The 14,101-nt window shown below is 39.4% G+C and overlaps 1 protein-coding gene across 1 annotated transcript; it reads right to left on the bottom strand.

Moving 5' to 3' along the window:
- Positions 1–736: 736 nt before the first annotated feature.
- LOC116716733 (sorting nexin-14-like) lies at positions 737–11,689 on the bottom strand. The gene is made up of 13 exons (XM_032557555.1): positions 11,609–11,689; positions 10,450–10,636; positions 9,261–9,344; positions 8,957–9,057; positions 6,610–6,721; positions 6,492–6,532; positions 5,680–5,799; positions 4,716–4,839; positions 3,713–3,877; positions 2,937–3,032; positions 2,751–2,842; positions 2,543–2,599; positions 737–1,096 (listed from the first exon to the last, which is right to left on the bottom strand). Exons 1-13 carry the CDS (start codon positions 11,687–11,689, stop codon positions 1,058–1,060), a joined length of 1,299 nt encoding a protein of 432 aa, XP_032413446.1. The 3' UTR covers positions 737–1,057.
- Between the last annotated feature and the right edge of the window lie 2,412 nt (positions 11,690–14,101).

The following is a 14,101-nucleotide window of genomic DNA, read 5'->3' as shown; positions in this document are numbered from 1 at the left end:
ACTGGAAGACAACAGGAGTCAAAGGTCAGCCAAAGAACAAATTCATATCTGGACAGAAACTTCTGAACCTGTTCTGGAGACATGAGGAAACCAAGTGAAGGAGTTTCTGTGACATGCTTGGATAAATGCACTGCAAAAACACAAAATCTAGCAAAATTAACTTACAAGCAACTTTTCAGCAACAAATAGGAGATTGTTTTAATTCAATAATTCCTTAATATAGATGAGAAGTACTAGTTTCACTGGCAGATTATTTCACTTATAACAGAGGAAAATGTCTAGTCTATATATAAAGCACAAAATAAAATGCTAAAAGAAGAAATTATATATATTTTGTTTGCTGTGCCACCCTAAGAGAAAGATGGATTTTTTACTTTCAATTTCCAAATTATATACAATTTCTTTTAGCTGTACCATCTTTACAAAGACAAAAAAACATTTTACATATATATATACAGTATATATGTATATATACAGTATATATATATATTATTAATTTTGCCACCTCAAAATCCTTACTGGCCGCCCCTTTAAAAATCTTCTTGAGTGCCCTTACTCTGAAACGATCAGTTTTGAAGAATAAAAATCTGTTTTCATTAACAATTTAATAAACCATCATATTGGAAATCATTTATGTTCCTCTTAATAACCAATAAAGTAAATCTTTAATAGTCCGACAGTAATCAGAATAATCAGAGGGATTGGATTACAGAAAGTACAACTCACAAACAGCTGCTGAACTGAATCCAAATATTTTATTTTTATCTTCACATTCCAGGAAAAAAAAAAAAAACACAAGTCAACAACTGGTAAGAATTAAAAGTGCAAATCTGCAGATTTTCCACCTCAAATCAGAAAACATGTTGGCAACATTCTGCGTTAATGCAGCTAAAACCCAGAAGCATGTTCATTAATCCGTCGGGGGATTGTCGAAGCCCCCGTTCCGTCCTTTTGGATCCTCACTGAGACTTCCTGCTGCGACCCGCCAGAACCCAGAGCCTCTCAGGATGCGGGTCGAAGCAAACCGGGTCCAGCTGGTTGATCAGTACTGAGCGTTTTACATCCATGGAGCCACAGCAGAGGGCTCCTTCTGCACCTGCTGGGAAATTACACAGCGTCACACAGAGACACTGATAACTCAGCTACACCAACTGAATTATCATTTTCACTTTGAGCCACAACAAGGTCACAAATGCTCTTAAAGGGCCGGTTATTCCAGAATATGTTGATGAGACATCAACATATGTCTCATCAACATAATAATAACATTAATAAACCTCCTAAAATTAAGTAATATTGAGCGTCTTTTCACTTTCCTCCAGGAATTCATAATTGTTTTTGTGATTTTTTTTTTAAATAATCAAAATAATTGATTTTGTGGAGATACTTTATAAATATTTGATAGAAATTTTGATTATTTACACTTACTGTATATATGACAGTAAATGAGATTTTGTTGCTCCATCACTGCAAAAACACAAAATCTTACCAAGTGAAATTGGTCAAGTTTAGTGCAAATATCTTAAAATAAAGTTAAACTAACTTACAATTAACTTTCCACAAGATATAAGAGCTTATTTTAAGAAATCAATCATTCCTTAATTTTCATTAAAAGGTACTGCTCCACTAATAAACCTTCTCACTCATAGTAAGACATTTTTTCCTGCAATATATAAAATACGTTTTTATTAATATTAAGAAATTATTCACTTAAAATAAGCTCAGATTTCTTGCTGTAAAAAGCTAATGAGTTAGTTTTGTCTTAATTCAAGAGCACCAACATATTTAGAAACTAGACCAAAAAGTACTTGGTTAGATTTTGTAAATTTTTCAGTGAATTCAAACTAATTTCTGGTATTTTTATTTGCAATAGTGAGTTTATTTGTCGTTCCCGACAGCTAGACTGCTTTGGTCTGTCACATTAAAGCAAAACAAACTGAAGAGTGATTTGAAAACATCTTAAGGATGTAGAAAAAGTAAAAACAGCAAGTCAAACTTTAGTATTTTTGTTATTTCTATTTTGTTTGTGGGACCATCAACACGATTTAACGCTTTAGTTTAATTTGTCTTCAGGTTGAGTGCATTGAATCCACTGCAGCTGGATAAAAACACTCTGGACATTTACAGCCAACTGTGAAGTGGGTTTAATGGCTGAGCACACATTACCAGCTGCTTGTTAGAAATCTAACAAAAACCATTTAAACAGCAAAACAAAATTAATGTTCCAAATAGTTTCTTCATATGAAACATAAATAACTAACATAGTCTCGCAATTATTCATCCACTTCATGACAGGCTTCTTTAATACAAAGCAGACCACTTTGTATTAAAGTGTTCTGCTTTAATACAAAGTATTAAAATAGAAAATCATTTTAATATTGATTTTATTTCACATTTTATCTCTGTTTGGATGTTTTGTTGCAAACATCTGAACAATTCTGACGCTTGCTAATAGCTAGAAAACAGCATTAGAATACTGTTAGTGCTGTCTGAGTAAACTCAAGACAATAGAAAAGGCAATAAATGTTAGAATTATGATTACCTTGTTCAGTTCTGGAAAAAGTTCTTGAATGACAATATCCAGCAGCACATAGGTCAGCTAATCAAGGTAACAAGACAAAATTAATAAACATTAAAACAAAAATGTTGCTTAAAAAGTGTGTGTAAACCAGTATTCAGATACATTTATGTAAAGTAGCCGATTACCAAACACACTGTGTGTGTTTCCTGTACCTGTGTGTTTCCTGTACCTGTTTGTTGAGAACCGGCTGCTGCAGTCCATCGAAGAGAAGACGAACTCCCTCGTACTTTGCCTCCTCTCCAATACACTTTCCTAGAAAATCTAAAGAAATTTACCCCGTTTAACAATCATTTGTTACAGAAGAACACTGCATTCACTAAAAATAAAATTAAACAATATAAAATGAAATAAATACCTGGAATGTAGCTCATCATCTCCTCGAACGTCCGCTTGGCTCTGCTTTGTTTGTCCTGCGCCGATCGCGGCGGACTGCTCTCGCAGAAAACTGCGTCTGGAACGACATCGGTTCTGTTAGCGACGGACGTTTACGACGGCGGATCAGCCAAATAACTCTTTATTTTTAATAAAAAATAAAGAGTACATTTCTGCCGGAAAAACTGAAATTTTGAGATTAATCTCAGAAATTGTCTAGAAAAAACTAAAAAAAAAATTCTTTTCAAACTAAAAAATTGCCCAGCTTTTTTCCTAATAACTTCCTGAAATCAATCGCAAAATCTATTTTCTATGAAATTTTTCACTGTTCAGTCTCAAAGATTTTATGGGAAAAAGAGGAAATTTTCAGAGTTTTGAAATAGCAAAAACTTTGAAACTTTTAGGTTTCTAGACAAGGAAAGCAAGGAAATTTATGAGCATGAATAGTCAAAAATTTGCTAGAAAAGAACTTTTTGCTGAGTTTCAAATGTCAAAAATCTCAACTTTTCAGCACAGAAATGTTCTATTTTTTCAAGGAAATTAATTTGAACATTTTTTAGTTACTTTTTTTAGCAGATGTTTGACTTTTGAAGCTCAGAAATGTCTTTATTTTTTCTAGAAAACTTTTGATATTAATCTCAAAATTTCAGAGATTTTTAGTATAAATTTCCTCCGTTTGTCTCTCCACTGGCCCCGGTTCGGCGTTGTGGTCAAAGGCGGCGGCGCTCCAGGAAGTGGCTCGTTGTGTTTCCTGTTTACCTCTCAGCAGGGTGATGAGCGAGACCAGCCGGTGCTCCTGCACCACCTGGTTCAGTTTGTGCTGCAGGTAATAATCTGTGTAGGCCTCCAGGCTGTTCTTGATCAGGATCCTGCCGCCCATCAGCAGGTGATGAAACCAGTCAGGGATGTGAAACACAACGCGACCTGCCGCAGAGACGCAGGAAACATTTAGAAAATTATACAAAAACTTTTCACTTTCACAAAGTTTTGGGAAACTTCAGGAAGTCCCCATTGTTTTATATTTTTGAAAGTAATTTTCTGTCTCAAGTTACTGATGAAGGTCACTAATACACTAATGGCACAGCTAAATTTTTAATTTAGCATTTTAGTGTTTTTGCTAGCTTTGAAAACATTTAGCACACTAAGCTTAAATTTTTCCAGATAAATTATAAACCGCTAATTTACTAGGAAGTTTAGAAAACTTTCATCTGAATAAAGTTCGACTTTTGTGTTCAAACTAGTTAGACAGTTATATTCATGCTCTTATTTTGAAGTCTGTTTACGCAGCAGATCTGTTTCCTCTACAACAAACGAACAAATGTATACAGAATAATACAACATCAACAAACTACAGGAGTTAATTAAACACATGCAAATATTTACATACATGCATTGTTTTGAGAGCCTCCTCACATTTTTGTGACAAATATTATAAACATTTAGCATTTAGCATTAGCTTAGCCTTAGCTAAATAGCATGTTGGTATCACACTTTAGAATATCTTATATTATTCTCTAATTAATTGTATTACTTTTTAATTCTCTGCACTTTTCATTGAACTTAACTTCAGACATAAAGACAAACTGCTCAAATTCAAGTTTTGAATTTAAATATAAATATTTGTCTTTTTTTAATGGATTAAACAGTAACACTTTTTTGCCATTTAACTGTTTGGTTTTCCTACCTGAGCATAAACAGGGAATGTTTTCTCTGATTTAAAAGTCAAACTGAGTAAAAAAGAAAGTTTGTTACTTTAACTTACCAACATACATTAAATAATCGTACACTCCTTCAACAGTGATCATCTCCATGAAGTAGTTCTGGTTGTGCCTCTTCTCCGTCACTTCTGATCGGTTGGCGTTGTTCTTGAAGAGATCGTTGAAGAGCTGCAACACATTTTAGACTGAAGAAACTTTAAAAAGTCCCACTGATTCTGTTTAAGAATGCAGGCGTTTAGATGTGAAAAAGAGCTTAAATGATTAATCGCTGCGAACCGATTATTGAAATAATCGTCAACTAACTTTGTAATCGATTAATCGCTAACTGCAATATGCAGACCTAAAAAACACAGCCAAAGCAGAAATTAAGACAAAACTTTACAAAAATATAAACATTTTGTATTTAAGATGGAAAAAACAACTTTTGTCTGTAAATAAAACTCCTCAAGTAGCATCGTTTTGAAATAAACTTGTACAAATAAAAAAAATCTCTTTAAGCATTTTTTCTTTCCAATTATTAATCAGTTAATCAATAAATAATAATTACATTGTATTAATGTTAAGTCAAGCTGAACATTTCACATCTGCAAATGGATCCTTTGCTCCAATTGATCAAGTGAACTCTAAAAAGAAATGAAATAAATTTTTTATTTTCTTACAAAAGAAAATTAAATTATTTGTTTATTTGAATGTTTTAATGTATTTCTGTATTTCTGATACTGAATAAAAAGGCTTAAGTGGTTAAATGACTTCTTTTACATCTGATTAATCAATTAATCGTCAGAATTAGATTAATTGATTACTAAAATAATTGTTACTTGCAGCCGTAGTAAAGACATGCGTTTCATATTTTAATTTGTAAAATTCTAAGACTGAATAAAAAAGGTTTAAGAGAAAAATCTGTCGAATATTTTAAATCTGATTAATTGTCAGAATAAGCGATTAATCAGTAAATAAAATATTTGTTAGTTGCAGCCCTGAAATGAAAACAGTGAGAAAAATTTAAACCTTTTTATCGTTTTCTGACGTTGGACTCAGGATGGTGAGTTCGGGTCGGCTGGGTTTGGGTTTGGGAGATTCGCAGGAGTTGAAGAAGGACTGGATGAACGGCTCCAGATGCTGTCCTTTCTGAACAGGAAATGAAAATAAATTAAATAACAAAAACACACAAAGGAGACAAAAAGTTCCAGAATTCATTTTAAAATGTAACGAACTGTGTTAAAGTAAATAAATACATTTCATTTGTAAAGTCGTCTGTTTTATTTAAAATAAATAAATTAACAGTTCAACAGTTCTGGGCAACAAAACATCAATAATGTTTTTTGTTTTTTTTTTGCTTCAGCTCCATACATTTCTCTCAGTGGGTGGATGATACAAAGGAGAAATAGAAAAAAAACAGGATGAAAAAAGACAGAAAAAAGAGAAAATGGGAAAAAGAAGAGAAAGAAACAAAGAAAGAAGAAAGAAATACGAAAAGAAAATAAAAGCTGATGAAAAGAAACAAAAAACAGCAAAAAAAGAAAGTCTAATCAAAATTTTACATTTGATTAATTAAAACTGTATAGAATATATAAGTATTTTAAGTATTTTAAAATTAAATTCCTTTTTTAAAGTGCTCAGTTTGTATTTATTGACATCTACACTTTAGATTTGAAAATAATTTATCATTTGGTGATTCTTTGTTTTGGCAGATAAATTTTCCTGCATAAACTGACATTTTCCTCCAGATTCCCAGAAGGACAGACAGATTTATACTGAAACTAATAAGACTTTTTTTAATCAAAACCGTCTAAAAACCAGGGACCTAAACTCTTCTGTACCTCTTTTATCAGTTTGCTGGGCACTGCTTTGATGATCTTCCCTGTAAAATAAATAACATAATTTATGATCCATTTCTTCTCCACTCTGCCCAGACGCAGCTTCCCTCTCCCGTCGCACCGAGGTTCACATCCGGCAGCATCTTGTCCAGGAACTGAGACTCCATGCTGTGAGGAGACAGGAAGTCGGCCAGCAGCTGGCTGTTGCTCAGCTCTGGATGCTGCAGAAGTTTCTGCAAAAAGCACAAAATAAAGGCAGGCAGTGAAGTGGATTAATGCACATCTACGAATAAAACAAGTGAAAAATGAAAGGTTTCAGAGGTTTGCAGAAGCTTTTTAACTATTAACTTCAAGTCATTTTAGTCTATTTACTTTAACTTAGCATAAAGTTCAGGTTTTTTGGTGCCTGAATCAGTTTGTTGTACAATAATTATCCAAGTTGAGGCCATTTAAAATGATTGGCTTCAGGATCGCCGGGGTGAATTAAAAAAACATGAGCGTTCTGGCGAGGAACCAGAAAGCAAAGAAACTCAAATTATTCAAAACAGATGGCAGACGGCAAATTAGGTTCTCCATTTCCAAACTGTTTCAAATGCATCGCGTGGGTTTTGATTTAATGTTTAAACACAAATCTCACAGAAACAAAGCAGCATTGAATGATTTATGGGATCAAAATGGCTTTCAAAACGTAAAGCTCCATTTAGGATGATAAAAGCAGAACGGCTCGAGTTTCACACAATGAACGCAACGCTAGTCTGGGATTTCAGATTCAAAGCAATTTAAATCAGGCTGCAACCAGTTTTAATTGATTAATCTATCAGTTATTCTGATGATTTATTGATTTTATATTCAAAGTCATTTATATCCATTGAGGAAGCTGAGCCTGGGGACTCTGGGTTGGGCTCTCCAATCTCTGGGGACGAGGTGGTTAAAAAGCCCCTCGGTGGCAGGACCCCGGGGGTGGATGAGATCCTGCCGGAGTTCCTTAAAGCTCCGGATGTTGTAGGGTTGTGTTGGCTGATGCGACTCTGCAGTATCGCATGGACATCGGGGGCAGTTCCCCTGGATTGGCAGACTGGGGTGGTGGTCCCCCTGTTCAAAAAGGGGGACCGGAGGGTGTGCTCTAATTATAGAGGGGTCACACTCTTAAGCCTCCCTGGCAAGGTCTATTCAGGGGTCCTGGAGAGGAGGGTCCGTCGGATAGTCGAACCTCGGATTCAGGAAGAGCAGTGTGGTTTTCGTCCTGGTCGTGGAACACTGGACCAGCTCTACACCCTCGGCAGGGTCCTGAAGGGTTCTGGGAGTTCGCCCAACCGGTCTACATGTGTTTTGTGGACTTGGAGAAGGCGTTCGACCGTGTCCCTCGGGGAGCCCTGTGGGGGGTTCTCCGGGAGTATGGGGTACCGGGCCCTTTGATACGGGCTGTCAGGTCCCTGTATGACCGGTGTCAGAGCCTGGTCCGCATTGCCGGCAGTAAGTCGGGCTCGTTTCGGGTGAGAGTTGGACTCCGCCAGGGCTGCCCTTTGTCACCGATTCTGTTCATCACTGTCATGGACAGAATTTCTAGGCGCAGCCAAGGTGTTGAGGGGATCCGATTTGGTGGCCTTAGGATCTCATCTCTGCTTTTTGCAGACGATGTGGTCCTACTGGCCTCATCAGGTCGTGATCTGCAGCTCTCGCTGGAGAGGTTCGCAGCCAAGTGTGAAGCGGCCGGGATGGGGATCAGTGCCTCCAAATCCGAGGCCATGGTCTTGAGCCGGAAAAGGGTAGAGTGCCTTCTCCGGGTCGGGGGGGCTGTCCTGCCCCAAGTGGAGGAGTTCAAGTATCTCGGGATCTTGTTCACAAATGGGGGAAGAAGGGAGCGGGAGATCGACGGGCGGATTGGCGCAGCGTCTGCCGTTAAGCGGGCGTTGTACCGGTCCGTCGTGGTGAAGAGAGAGCTGAGCCAAAAAGCGAAGCTCTCGATTTACCGGTCGATCTACGTTCCCACCCTCATCTATGGTCATGAGCTTTGGGTCATGACCGAAAGAACGAGATCGCGGATACAAGCGGCCGAAATGGGTTTTCTCCGCAGGGTGGCTGGGCTCTCCCTTAGAGATAGGGTGAGAAGCTCAGTCATCCGGAAGGGACTCAGAGTAGAGCTGCTGCTCCTTCACATCGAGAGGAGCCAGTTGAGGGGCATCTGGTCAGGATGCCTCCTGGACATCCTGACCGGGAGGAGGCCCCGGGGAAGACCCAGGACACGCTGGAGGGACTATGTCTCTCGGCTGGCCTGGGAACTCCTTGGGATTCCCCCGGAGGAGCTGGAACAAGTGGCCGGGGAGAGGGAAGTCTGGGCCTCCCTTCTGAAGCTGTTTTTTTTCCTGAAATTTTCGTGACCCGACCCCGGATAAGGCAGAAGAAAATGGATGGATGGTTTTATATCAGAGTGTAAATGAGACAAGTTTTGAATTTTCTCCTTTATCTACCTGAAGATACTCCTCAAACTCTTCCCGCTTGGATGTCAGAAACTCATAATTCTTGGGGCCAATTATTCTCTTGGAGGGCAACTGGGCATCTGGAAATGAACCTGCAAAGAGGATAAAACTGAAAAATTAGTGCATAAAAAAAACTAAGAAGAAATTACATTTCAGTGTCTTAGGTTTACTTCTAGGTTGCAGTTGGGAGTTTATTTTAGAATATATTCTTTAAAAAAAATTACTCCAAATAATAATATTTATATATTTATATATATATTTATATAAGTGAAGCAACAATAATCGGAAAGCTTACCGTGAAACTCAGTGAGCTTCGATTCGAGGACGTAAAACTCCAGATATCTCCTGTAGACCGACCAGTGCTCAGTTTCATGACCCACTATTGGAAACCAAATATTAAAAATCAGGAAATCGGGCGAGAAATTTTTAATCAAAACCTAAAATTTCTCAAATTAATTCTACTCAGTACAATTTGAAACATTTCCAACACTTCTCGCTTCAGCTTTGTCTGATATAAAATAACTATGGCACTGTATTAGGACCATTTCAGGCAGAGAAATGGGAGCAAATTTGATTTAAAAAACTGTTGAGATTTTCAGAAATTTTATATTAGGAAAAACAAAATTTGAAGTTAATCTCTGAATTTGTCATAAAAAAATAAAAAAATTTTAGATTAATTTCAGAAATTTTCTAAAAGGATATTTTAGAGTTTGAACATTTTAAAATTTGCCAGAAAAAAATCTGAAATTGAGATTAATCTCATAAACTTTCTGAGCTTCAAATATAAAAATTTTGCAAGAAAAAACTCAGGTATTTTTAGATTAATCTCATAAGTTTTCTAGGAAAAAAGCAAATTTCGGAGTTGCAAAAGTCAAAAACCTGCGAGATTCAGATGTTTTTAAATTATTTTCAGATAAATTTCAGGAATAACTTACACAGAAAACACTGCTGGGTTAAAAACAACCCAATTTGTAACCCAGTACTGTGTCAAATATGGACCGACCCGACGCTGGGGAGTTTAACTCAACTGGGTTGGGTTGATGGTTTCGCCCAACACATTCGGTTATGGCAACTGGAAATTTGAGTTTCAAAAGTCGAGAATTTGCAAGAAAATAACCCAGAGATGTTTAGATGACACAAAGAATTTTTTTTATAAGAAAAACAAGGAAAATTTAAAAAGTCCAAAATTTTCAACGTCCGAAACTGGTCAAGTCGAAAACTTGAGAAAAAAACTTGGCACGTTTGTAGATTGTTTTTAGAAATTTTCTAGATGAGTTTCAAAAGTCGACTTCTCCCCCTAGTGGCCTGGAGGACTTTTGAGACTCATGAAATTTTTGGCAAAAATTTACTACTAATTTTTTTTTTTTTTTTTTTACAATGCGCCATTGTGTATACCTGACAATGTTTTTCTTAAATTTTCACAAAGTTTACAGAACAATAAATATAAATTTCCCTGAATGATGGCGCTAACTCCCTTAGTTGACCTGCTTTCCTGTCATTGCGCTCCACGTCGATGCAGAAGACGGGAATCCTCTCTCGCTTCACGTCGTCGTCGTAGAAGTCGATGTACGGGATGGTGATGTTCCAAGCGGAGAGATTTCGAGGCGTGCTGGGCGTGGACGCCGCCTCCATCGGCGAGTCGTCCTCTAGAACCATCATGGCTTCCTCGACCTTCAGTTAAAAATGCACCAGGTGTCAGCCATTTTGTAACGCTTTAATCTTCTCCCTCTCTCATTACCTAGTTTTTCTGTCACTTCACTATCAAATAAAAGCCACTAGAGCCAATAAAACCTTTTAAAAAAAAATCTGCACTGCAAAAACACAAAATCTTAAAGTCAAAACTTTGCCAGAAAAAAAATCTGAAACTTTGAGATGCATTTCAGAAATTTTCTAGAAAAACACTTGGAAATTTCTGAGTTTCAAAAGTCAAAAATTTTCCATCTATGAAACTCAGAAATGTGCAAGTATGTTCTAGAACATTCTGGAGATTTCTTTCTCGCAAATTTTTGACTTTTCAATCTTAGAAATTTTTTTTTCCAGGATTAATATCAGAATTTCAGTAAGGAAGGAAGGAAAGGAAAGAAGGAAGGAAACTGTGTGTACGTGAATGAAGGTTGGTGTACGAACTGTGGACTAGTAAAAAGCTGCTGCTCCGAAGCGACCCACTCCACTGGGTGCTAATGATAATGAAGCCTCGAAGAACCTGTATGAATGACAGCATTAGCTCAATGCAGATGAAGCACCCGGAGGCTTTTTGCGCGTTGCAGGGGACTATAATCCCGTGAAACAAACACTCTGCCCGGTTTTTACCAGCATGTCACCTTTCCTACATGCGGAGACAATACTCTGGACTGTGTGTACACTAACATTCAGAGCTCTTCCTCGCCCCCTTCTTGGCCTCTCTGATCACATCTCCGTCCTGCTGGTGCCAGCATGTCATCTGCTGATGAGACGGGTTAGACCAACGAAGAAGACAGTCACTGTGTGGCCCAGGACTGTTTTGAGTGCACAGATTGGCAGGTCTTCATAGAGGCAGCTACTTATGAAGGAGAAGTGGACCTGGGGGAATACACCTCCTCTGTCATTGGTTTCATCTCCAAGTGTGCTGATGATGTCACCACCACCAAGACAGTAACCTGTTACCCGAACCAGAAACCCTGGCTGAGTGCTGAGGTGAGAGCTCAGCTGGAAGCTAGGGACGCTGCGTTCAGGACAGGAAGGCATCAGCAATCCGAGAAGCGAGGAAAGAATTGGCTGCAGGCATTGTGAGGGCCAAAGCCGCATACGCCCAGAAAATTCAAGGTCACTTCACCACCAACGACCCCCGGTGGATGTGGAAGGGCATTAAGTGCATCACTAACCACAACATCAGGGATACACGATGCCCAAGGGACCCCTCACTGCCAGATGCACTTAAGTTCTACCCCCGCTTTGAGGATCCTAATATCTCGCTCAGCACCAAACTAATACCATCACCTGGTGACACGTCTCTCTGTGTGACCACAGAAAATGTGAAGACGTCCCTCCAGGAAATCAGCCCTTGTAAGGCTGCAGGCCCCGACAACATCCCAGGGCGAGTACTGAGGGACTGAGCACATCAGCTGTCTGAGGTGTTGGCGGACATCTTCAACGCCTCACTGTCATCTGTGCCCACCTGCTTAAAGACCGCCTCTATTGTCCCCGTTCCCAAGTGCTCCACAGTAACGAGCCTGAATGACTATCGGCCTACAGCCTTAACATGGGTAGTCATGCAGAGCTTCGAGAGGCTAGTCATGAACCACATCAAGGACTCCATTAACATCCCTGTGCACCCCCATCAGTACGCCTATAGGAAGAACCGATTCACTGCTGATGCCACACAGCCCTCACCCACCTGGAGAGCAGGGATTCTTACATCCAACACACCTCAGACTGTCCGGATCCACAACACCGTCTCCTTCTCCATCACCCTCAGGTCTGGCTCGCCACAGGTCTGCGTGTTGAGCCTCCTCCTCTTCACTCTGCTGACGTATGACTGCTTGGCAAGACACCCCAGCTGTCATATAGTGAAGTTTGCCGAAGACACAGCAGTAATGGGACGCATCATGAATAGTGATGAGTCCAAATACAGAGAGGAGGTGGAACACCTGGTGCAGAGAAAATAACCTCTGCATCAACGTGAAGAAGAGCAAAGAGATGGTGGTGGATTTCAGAAGAGACAAGGATCCCCTTCAGCCCCTGTACATCGGAGGAGCAGCTGTGGTCTCCAGCTGCAGGTACCTGGGTGTTCACATTTCCAGTGACCTCACCTGGAGTACCAACACCTCCTGTCTGGTCAGGAAGGTCCACCAGCATCTCTACTTCCTCAGGAAGCTGCAGAGAGCTGGACTTGGGAACTCAGTCCTGAGGAGCTTCTATCGCTGTGTGGTGGAGAGCTTTCTCTGTCTGCATCACCGTGTGGCACAGCAGCTGCTCTGCTGCTGAGAGGACGGCTCTGCAGAGGCTGGTCAAGGCTGCACAGAGGACTGTGGGGAGCTGCCTTTCCTCCACCATGGACCTCTACAGCACGATGCAGGAGGAGAACGCTCCTCGTCATGAAGGACTCCACCCGTCTTGCCACACAGCTGCTCCCCTCAGGCAGGAGGCTGAGGAGCATCCAGAGCAAGAGCACCAGGCCTTTAAATTATTTACATTTATAGCATAAATCACTTTATTATTTATTTATGTGTCTGGGACCCTCGGTCAAAATGTTGTACCACAAACAAGCAAAGCTGGTATGACAATAAAGAATCTTTGAATCCTCTTTACGGTTTCAAAATTATGGGCAATTTAATTTTGCAGCTATGTGCATAGGGATGTTTAATTATGTTCTAATTGGGGAAAAATTCAAAAATCCTCTGCGATGACTTTTTTGTTTCTTTCTATAGGGTATATAGTGCTAGGTTTCATTTGGTTCACAGTTGGTCCTAGAGGGCGATTGTTTTGACGAGTGCAATCTTCATGGCTCTCTGCTGAAAAAGAAATTCCAGGGCCAAAACCTTTTGCACAGTAGCTCATCTGTCTCTTACTAAGAAACTTTGAACACATAAATTTTGTTAATGGACATTGAGTTTTAGAATTGTAAGTTGAAACCCGTTATTTTCTATCATAGCGCCACCTACAAGTGAATCTGCCTGAATATGTGTAACCGAGGTAGCAGTGTTGGTCTGAAGCTGGATGAGAATAAAAGTTCTAATAAGTTTCAGGAGGGCAGGATGCAGGCAGCGTTTCAGCTGAGAAACAGAAGAAGAAGAATGAAAAAACATCAGGGTTCCAACAAGGTTAAAACGAGGTTCCAACAGGGTTCCAACAAGGTTAAACGAGGTTCCAACAGGGTTCCAACGAAGGTTCCAACCAAGGTTAAAATGAGTGTTCCACCCAAGGTTAAACGAGGTTCCAACAGGGTTCCAACAGGGTTCCAACAAGGTCTTAAAACGAGGTTCCAACAGGGTTCCAACCGGTTCCAACACAGGTTAAGGTTAAAACGAGGTTCTTCCAACAAGGTTAAACGATGTTCCACAGGGTTCCAACAAGTTCCAACAAGGTTATTTAAACGAGGTTCCAACAAGGTTCCAACAGGCGTCCAACAATGGTTCCAACAAGGTTAAACGAGGGTTC

Source organism: Xiphophorus hellerii, unplaced genomic scaffold, assembly GCF_003331165.1.
Source record: "Xiphophorus hellerii strain 12219 unplaced genomic scaffold, Xiphophorus_hellerii-4.1 PGA_scaffold_85__1_contigs__length_250000, whole genome shotgun sequence".
Lineage (NCBI taxonomy): Eukaryota > Metazoa > Chordata > Actinopteri > Cyprinodontiformes > Poeciliidae > Xiphophorus > Xiphophorus hellerii.
Note: the sequence above shows the minus strand (reverse complement) of the source record. Positions and strands in the feature narration are given on the sequence as shown.

Excerpts from the sequence above, each read along its gene's own strand:
- LOC116716733 (XM_032557555.1), bottom strand. The coding sequence starts at position 11,689 with ATGCCTTCCTGTCCTGAACGCAGCGTCCCTAGCTTCCAGCTGAGCTCT. Across the intron at positions 4,840-5,679 it reads CGTCAGAAAACGATAAAAAG|CTCTTCAACGATCTCTTCAA; the intron begins GTTTAAATTTTT and ends AATGTGTTGCAG. Across the intron at positions 1,097-2,542 it reads TTTTTCCAGAACTGAACAAG|GTGCAGAAGGAGCCCTCTGC; the intron begins GTAATCATAATT and ends ATTTCCCAGCAG.